Source organism: Hydra vulgaris, chromosome 13, assembly GCF_038396675.1.
Source record: "Hydra vulgaris chromosome 13, alternate assembly HydraT2T_AEP".
NCBI lineage: Eukaryota > Metazoa > Cnidaria > Hydrozoa > Anthoathecata > Hydridae > Hydra > Hydra vulgaris.
In genome coordinates this window covers 60,387,501-60,397,017 of record NC_088932.1, presented here as the reverse complement: position 1 = coordinate 60,397,017, position 9,517 = coordinate 60,387,501, and the positions used below count along the sequence as shown (strand labels likewise).

Sequence of the window (9,517 nt, the reverse complement as noted above, 5' to 3'; positions counted from 1 at the left end):
AAAAGTTCACAGTTCATCCAGCCTGTTTTACATGCGAGTCCAAGAGATCCAGAAGGAGCTCCTGACAACATATGCTCCTCGAAATGCACTCTTGGAAAAATAATTACTGGTGGAAGATATTGTCTAGAAGCACTGATTATTATACAAGTTGTGACAAGGGTTCCTCTTTCAGCACTTGTGACTTTGTAGACACTCTTTACACCTTTCTTTGCAAGAACCTAAATATTTAGATGTTTATGTAAGAAATAAATATGTCATGAAAAATATACTTATTATTGAAGATTAAAATACCTTTTGTGGGTTCTGCACGGTAATAGTTCCAGTTTCATCAAGGTTAAAAATCCGAGTTCCATTTGCAAATGCTGGTGATCTAGCAAAAAGTTCTTTTAATTTATCAAAAAACATATTTACATTATGGGCATTAAATGATGTTGCCCTAGAGAGACAACATCCTTCAGGTGTTCTAAGAAACAAATCTGGATGTCGCTTTCTAAAATTATTCATCCAATCAATACCTGCCATTGAGTCTTTGTGCCACCTCTGTGGAATACTAATTTTATTGGTTGTCATTTTCAAAAAAATTTTCTAATTTTTACTAATTTTAATGGTTGCCATTTCAAAAGCTATATATCGACATTCTTTAATTGGAATATATTCCTTTAATTCTAATTCCTGCTTGTCTGTAAATATTCTTTTAACATAATAATTCGGGTAAGTCTTGTATTTTCATCAAGCAAAAAATTTTTCCAGTAACGACGAAGCGTTGGGTAGGGTATTTTGGAAGTTATTGCAGTTTCTCTAATACTTTATCCTTGAATTAAATGTAATGCATCTTTCATATCTTTACTGAAAGTTTTTGCTTTCGAAGTGGTTCTTGTATAGACTCGAGGCATTATAACATAAGGTAAAAATAAATGTAATGTTGCACACGAGTTTTCTAATGATTTACTAAGATATAAAACGTAAGTATGTTTTTACGCTGAAGTCAAAACTTTTTTAACGTGAAGTATTAGTGACCCGCGGTTCAATCCTACCGGTGAAGGAATGGCTCATTCCTCCCCAAGCTGTGCAACTAGATTAAAGCATTAAATGTGCTATAAGTACGTGGTTTATGCATGTAAAATACTTTGTTCTAAAAACTGCATTGCTTATTAATAAATTTTCAACCACTATCTAATGTCTCGAAACAGCCGGTATTCTCATTAAAGAAGTTTCAAAAAATACAAAAAATTTACTTTTGCACAAAAGAGAGTGGATGACAACGTTAACGGAGACACCCTCACTAAGAAGCGGTAAAATTGGATTGTGTAACAACATTTTGTATGTAAGTACTTGGTGAAAATTTTGAGTCTTTTTTATTTCCCGTTTTAGCTGTTGGATCAACAACTTTTTTTTCCAAACGTGTGATTTGAGGGCAAGGAAAGAGTGGTTCAATGGTGCTGAAATTTTTTGTGAGTAAGTTTAAGCATATTTGCTTCAAATCTAGGCCGTTTGGTTTTTCAAATTCTAAAAATTTTTTTCTCTTAACACCCCTAATATCAGAGGCGTAGAAAGAATTTTTTGGTGTTCCAGATAGGTAACTTCCAGACATGGAGCAAACTCCAAACATTTATATGTTTATACTTATGTCAAATAATGAGTGTTTGCAAAAAATTGCGATGATTGGAGGCTGGGAACAAAAATGCCCCAAAATTTTCGCCCCCCTGCCGCAAACGTGAGAGCAACAAGTTGATGAAGTATTTTTTGTACTATTCTTAACTAGACTTATATTCATCGATAAATTTTAGATTTCATTTAAAAATATTTTAGCGTTCAAAAATTATGACCATATAAAGTTTAAACCCCCCTCAATTTGAGGGGTTTGCAAATTTTATATAGTAATAATTTTTAAACGCTAATAAATAATACTATGAAACTTAAAATTTATCGATGAATATAAGTCTAGTTAAGAATAGTACAAAAATACTTCATCAACTTGTTGCTCTCACGTTTGGGGCAGGGGGGGCAAAAATTTTGGGGCTTTTTTGTTCCCAGCCTCCAATCATCGCAATTTTTTGCAAACCCTCATTATTTGACATAAGTATAAACATATAAATGTTTGGAGTTTGCTCCATGTCTGGAAGTTACCTATCTCGAACACCAAAAAATTCTTTCTACGCCTCTGCCTAATATATATATATATATATATGTATATATACATATATATATATATATGTATATATACATATATATATATATACTCTTCCTGATGATCCAGCAATGGTGAAACTTCAAGTAGAAGAAAAAGTAAGATAAGTGTTTTTTACTATTATATATGTATATATGAGTATATATATATATATATATATATATATATATATATATATATATATATATATATATATATATATATATATATATATATATATATATATATATATATATATGTTCATATATATATATATATAATAAATAAATAAATATATATATATATATATATATATATATATATATATATATATATGTATATATATATATATGTATATATATATATATATATATATATATATATGTATATATATATATATATATATGTATATATATATATATATATATATATATATGTATATATATATATATATATATATATATATATATATATATATATATATATATATATATATATATATATATGTATATATATTTATTTATTTATTTATTTATATACACACAAACATTTATATAATTTTTCAAAAAGTTTGCATATATGTGAACTAAATGTTTAAAAAAAAACTGTTTCTTGGATTTTAGCGCTCAAAGAAACTCAATTTTTGAAACAAACTTTATGTATAACTATTAGGGTGTTTCATATTTTATCAATTTTTGAAATTAAACTTGCGAATCGATTTATAAATTGGCCATTTATATGAAAATAAGTTTAAACAAAAAAAAGTATGTTTGTACAATTTTTAGGGTCCCCGCCAGTTCGATTTTGGGCAAAAATGTTGGGTGTTTTAAACGCCTGGCGGGGACCTTAAAATTTATCCTATAAAATTTTTTATTCTTTTTAAATAATATATGTTGGATTGGATATTAATTACATAAAAGGAGCATGTTGAAAAAATTAAGATACGCCTCCGAGTTATTAATATTTACAAAAACCTATTTTATAACTCGGTGGCGTATTTTATAACTCGGAGGAGTATTTTATATATTTTATATTTGTTAAACGCAAGATGCAGTTTATTGAAATTCCTTCTAATGAAGGACTTTCAAAAATTATACACCAGTATTTTATAAAGAGAAGAATAAAAAATTTGTAGAGGTAGAGACTCAGAGTATGAACGTTAATAGAATCAAAAGGTGGAGAACGGACGGTAAGTAAAAGCAAGTTTAGCAAATTTTAACTTTTCAATTTATTGTGTTAATGGTTTTTATGAGAGGTCAGTAGCGAATAATAATCTAAGAAGAGTTTTGTTAGAGTAACAATTCATAAGGCACTACAAGTCCCAATCTGGTACAGAATTGAGATTAGATTCGAGACCGGCTGCTTATTCTAATGGGTTAAAAAGAGTAGTCTTTTTGTAAAGACCGGATTTAAATTAAGTTTTCAGGAAAGAGAACCACTTTAGGATTAAGATTTTCATGAAGAACATTTATGGCCTGTAAAAAACGCTATTTACCCCAAAATTTGCACACAAAAATTTATCGATGAAACTGAAATAAAAAAATATTTTGTTACAAAATTTTTAGGAGTGGTTTTCAACAAGAACATTACATGGAAACCATATTTTGATTATATTCAAATTGTGGTTTAAATGATATGTTCAAAAACATCTAAAGTTAATGGAGTGATTAATAATTCCAGATTTTATCTAAACAAAAAAATCTTAACCTAAATTTATCACTCGTTTATTCACAGCCATATAGGTTATGCAAATATAGGATGGTGAAGCACTGAAAAAACTAAAGTACTAAATGCCTCTACTGCCGTTAAAAGCAGGCGATTCGCTTGATTTATTTTGCGGATCGTTTTACTCTTTCCAAACCATTTTTAATGGAGACGAAAATACTTAGTATTTACGAACTCATTATTTATAACGTTTTATGCTTTATATATATGTGTAAAAACAAGTTAACTTTACCAATCTTTAAAGGTTTTTTTTCTCTAAACCCAGTTAATAAATATACACTTGGAAATAACAGTTTTTTTTATGAAAAGTTTGCAGATCAAAGTTCAACAGATTTTGCACCATATTTCATGAACCACATCTCAGAAATAAAATTGTTAAATCTAATTTTGATATATCTAATCCTTTTTTGATATTTTAATTGTAAATCTTTTATTGCATTTTTCTCATTCTCATTATAAATAGATGTCTGTGTTAAATGTATTTACTTTCAGGGCTGTCCCGAGGAGGAGGCGTAGGGGGGTGTCTAGCCCCTCTACAAATTTCTTTAGTTCTTTAGTCGGCATATTTGGACACTGGAGTCTGCAAAATTGTCGGTCAACGAGAACAAAAATGTCGGCCTACGAGGACCCTTTTTTTTTTTCAGATAAGTTAGTCGAAAGTTTTTTTTTTGGCTTAAGTCGGCAAAAAACAGATACGTCACCTCACCCCCTCACCCGCCCCTAAAACCCACCCCTCTCTTCGGGATGGCCCTGTTTACTGTATTTAATTTTTGTATGTAAATATATATTTAATTTATATGATATTTGCACGTTTATAGGTTCTAACAATAAGATCCTACTTTTTAATTACATATAACATTTGGTATCCTCTTAAGATTTATATTTTTAATTCGAAAAATGAATTATTGCAATTTTTATTCTTGTTTATGTTCTCATGTAAAAAAGTTTTAAACTGGTAAAAGATTCTGATGATAAGATTCTGAAATAAGATTTATGATCTTATTTCAGAAGCCTTGTTTATTTGTTTTTATAAATGATGACAAATGTAAACAAGCCAAAAAATAAAAATAAAAACTCATTTATACTTAAAGCATCGTAAAGCTCAACTTTCTATGGTTAGGACAAAGCGATTGATAATTTATGAAAAAAATTTACAAAATTTTGCTTACTAAATTTATGTTATAAAAAATTTACATTGGTTAAAAAAATGGCGAAGACCGGGTGCTGTGTTCAATATATTTGATGAACAATAGGTGTTAGATCCAAAAAATTGCCAACACCGGGAAGTTATATATATTTACCTTACATATGCAAAACTTTATTAAAAATTTTCTCTAATTTATCATAAATACGAAACAAGACACTCATTAAGTAATTACTACATTCCATTTTAAATTGAATATCTATACGTATATATCGATTTGTAAATTGTATATATAGATTTGTAATCTTTTATATTTACGTTACACAATACGTCATTTTTATATTTAAATAATATTACGGTACGTTTAAATAACGATTTTTAGATTTTAAACTTTAAGCGATTTAATTTATTAACTTTACAACTTTTTTTTCAAACTTTTTAACTTTTAAGTTTTTTTATTTCTTTTTAAACTTTTTAGATTCACTCTTTTGTATAAAATTAGAACTTGTCAAATTAAATATTTCTCTATTTCACTAAGGGGCTTGATGATAAGACATTTTGTCTTCTACTTGCCCAAGTCAGATTGTATTTATATATATTTATTAAATCTAAAGGATAACATAGTAAAATGTGTGTTAATTGACAAAATAAAACTAACTACTACTTCTGTTTAAAAAACTAATAAAATGTCATAAGTTTTATAGTTTGATAGTTTAATAAATTTAAAACTATTAAAATGTCATTATATCATAAATAAAGTAACTTAAAGCTTCTAGCAATTTCTATGATTACTTCGACGCAAAACGATAAAATATTTACCATATCGTCACCGTCATCTGCCATAATTTAAGATACCGTTTCGTAATCAAGCAAACTTCTCACGCTGTTTCAACTTTGCTTGCTTTTTAAATGCCATCACATCAGCTTCCTATGCCATTTCAACAGCGTTATCTGCTGTTTTAATATCAATTTGCGATGATGTTAAATACTATTTATTTCATAAACAGTTTGGCGGTATTAAACCTTTTTTAATTTAGGTTTTTTTTTACCTAAGTTATCACAAATGTTGACATAATATATATTTATATGTTACGTTTTTGTGAAAGATGTTTTAAGTAGTGAACGATAATAAAACTAAATTTGCCCTTATCTTGCTCTAACGATTGATTTTGTTATATGTAAATAAAAATATGTATACTCTAAACATATATTTTATAACCATAAATATTTTCCTTAAATACTTACTCTATGAATAAAAATGTTTTTTATCAACAAAAAAAGAATAAAAACATCATAAAATTAACAAGTATTTAACTTACTAAAAAAACGTTTTAAATTTTATTAAAGAATTAAAATAAAGTTATTTAAAGTGGAAAGCGTACTAACTAATAACAATAAAGTCCCTAGCCCAGTTTTATATTAAATCACAAACGCAGCAGCCAGTCAGGTTTTTTTTTGTTCAAGACGCTTATTTAGTGTATTTAAACCACAAAGGATTTTGCAGAAGTTTTTTCTCACTATATTATTCTTTATTTTTGACTTCACGCGATTCAAAGCATATAATGTAATCACTAGTTGGGTAATTAAAAAAAAAACAATATGTATAAACAATTTGTATTATATTTTTTTAGATTAAGTCAATAAAAAATTCAAAGCCCCAATATAGTAAACCATTTTCACGTGAGTAGGTGAGATGACTTACATAACTTTTAATTGAAATGTCATGTTTCATATGATGAGTTTTTTACATTTAATAGTAAAAATGTTCATTATTATTTAATGAAAAATCAAACATACTTTGTATTTTCGACAAATAAAAACATCTAAATAAACAAAGGTTTGTTTTCAGTTATTAGATAATTCATATAGTTTCATTTTTCAAAGTTGAGAACGTTTATTTCAAATAATTTCAAATGTTGAGAATTTTATGTATATATATATAGAAATTTTATGAACATAAGATGTATAATATATATTATATAAATACAATAATATGTATAATATTGATACATAATATATAATATATTATATATTAAATGAAGATATAAAGTGTTTTTTCACTCGTTACTGTTCGTGAAGATTAAAAACGGAGGAACTATCATTTTTCTTAATACTATTTAATGTTCAGATTTTATATATATATACAATTTCAATTATTTATAAGTTGTTTTTTTTTTTATCTAATTTTAAAATACTCATTAATACTTTATTATAACCTTTTAGAATAACGACTGTACAAATTTAAATGGAACCAAATCAAGGAGATAATATTAGCTTATTTAAAGGTAATTTTTATATAAATACCCATTTTTAAGTTCTTTCTTTCAATGATACTTAGTGATAGTAGTTTTAGTAGTAGCAGCAGTAGTAGTAGTAGTAGTAGTAGTAGTAGTAGTAGTAGTAGTAGTAGTAGTAGTAGTAGTAGTAGTAGTAGTAGTAGTAGTAGTAGTAGTAGTAGTAGTAGTAGTAGTAGTAGTAGTAGTAGTAGTAGTAGTAGTAGTAGTAGTAGTAGTAGTAGTAGTAGTAGTAGTAGTAGTAGTAGTAGTAGTAGTAGTAGTAGTAGTAGTAGTAGTAGTAGTAGTAGTAGTTGTTGCAGTAGTAGTAGTAGTTGTTGTAAGCAACCTGCAGAAGAATCTTCGGTATATTTGAGTAGATCTGACATTTATAAAACTTTACAAATCACTTAAAAAAAATTAGTAGTAATATTAATACAAACATTTATGTGGATATATCAGTAAATGTAGCATTATTTTGGAGCTTAGAAATTCATTTTTAATCAAATTTAAATTTTAAAAAACTCTTAAAAGCGTGCAGCTGTCTACCGACTTTATTTTAGGGATCAATTTTATTTTACATGGAAGATATTAATTATATTAACTTTTTTAGATTTAAACTCTTGACATTAATAAAACCAAATGGATCTATATCCATTTGGTCTCTTAAATATGCTATTTACCCCAAAATTCAGCCAAATTTTTTATTGATGAAATTGAAATAAAAAGAAATGTTGTAACGAAGCATTTAGGAGTGGTTTCACGACAAGAACAATAAATGGAAACCATACATTGACAATATTTGCTCAAAAAAATTTAATTATAACGGAGTCTTATGCAAATCCATATCATATCTTAATAAAAAATCCTAAAATCTAATTATTAGCAGTTATATAAACTATCAAGGTATATTTTTGAAAACCACCAAAAAAAGTAACAAAAACTTAACGTAAATTTACTTTTACCGCCGTCAGAAACATGCAAAAAGCTTGATTAATTTTACAGATTGATTTACTCCAAACAATTATTTATGGAGATAGTACAAAAACAAGAAAAAAAACAACAAAATGTTTTTATAAACATTTATTAAATTTAAAAATAATCAATTTTTATTGTAAAAAACTTTATGGCTGTATTTACGTAATTTGAGGTTTAGAAAATAAAATAGCTGGGTTTAGTTCAAAAAATAAATCTGATCCAAGCCCCAGATATGATTTACTTTTTAATCACAAAAAAGCACAGATAAAAACAATTTCTTAACTGTGTTTGCTCGTGGACATCCTTATCATTGTAAACAAGGAAATCGTCATGTAAACCTCAGAGAACTTGTGTTGGCAGACCCAATAGTTCCCGAGTAGATTTCATCAACTGTGGTTTCAGGCAAAGATGCATCACCTTGAGAAACAGTTTTAACTTATAATGTAATTTTTAGGATCATCAGCTTCCCAGTAACTTTTTTTTGGTCCTTTGAGTGTTCAAAATATGATTTCAATCCAAGAGAACATGGGGCTTTCAAATACCGGAATGAGGAAAATCGGATCTGCTCTCAACCAGATTAGCCTAGTAAGGCTAGTTGAAACCAACTTTCAGCAAAAGGCATTAAGAGACTATTTCACCATAAGAACTTGCTGCTAGCTCAGAAGATAGCCAGTTGGTGTGGAAAAATCTTACTTTTTCCACATCAATTGCTCTCTCAGCGCCTTGGTTATTGCTTTCAAAGCTCGTTGTTTTTCTTTCTCTTTCATTTGATTATGTTTGGAAAATCAAAGATTTCAAATCCAGTTTTTCTGTCACTCCAAAGGATTATGCTGTTTTTTATCATGTTCAACAATTTATCAAGGTGAAAAAAATTAGCCTGGGACTGTATAGTTAAAAGCCACAAAAGCTTTATATTGTTGTTTCAAAAGTAATTGGAAAAGATACAAAAGAGATGCTTCTCTTCCCAATTACTCTCATCAGTTCTTAAACTGTTTTGTTGTATATATATATATAAATGTATAATAGTAAAAATGTATGAACCAACTGCGCGGAACTGCAGCAAGATGCAAAAAAGTCAAAAAAGAATATTCTGACAAACGTTGGGTTGTTAGAATGCTTTATTGAGAAGTGCTTTTTTTTTTGCCAAAATGTTTGTTAATAAGAAAAAAGAATAATAAAATAATTCAGAAATCAATTCTGTGTATTTCTATTTAACATTTAGACTTTTCT

The 9,517-nt window shown here is 27.4% G+C and overlaps 1 protein-coding gene across 1 annotated transcript in view; it reads left to right on the top strand.

The window, feature by feature from the left end:
* The first annotated feature begins 7,234 nt into the window (after window positions 1-7,234).
* The window catches only part of LOC136089285 (uncharacterized), a 13,111-nt gene continuing 10,828 nt past the window's right edge, over window positions 7,235-9,517 (top strand). Inside the window, exon 1 of the mRNA XM_065815190.1 lies at window positions 7,235-7,321. Coding sequence (XP_065671262.1) covers window positions 7,282-7,321 — 40 coding nt within the window. The 5' untranslated portion in view covers window positions 7,235-7,281. The remainder of the gene's footprint in view (window positions 7,322-9,517) is intronic.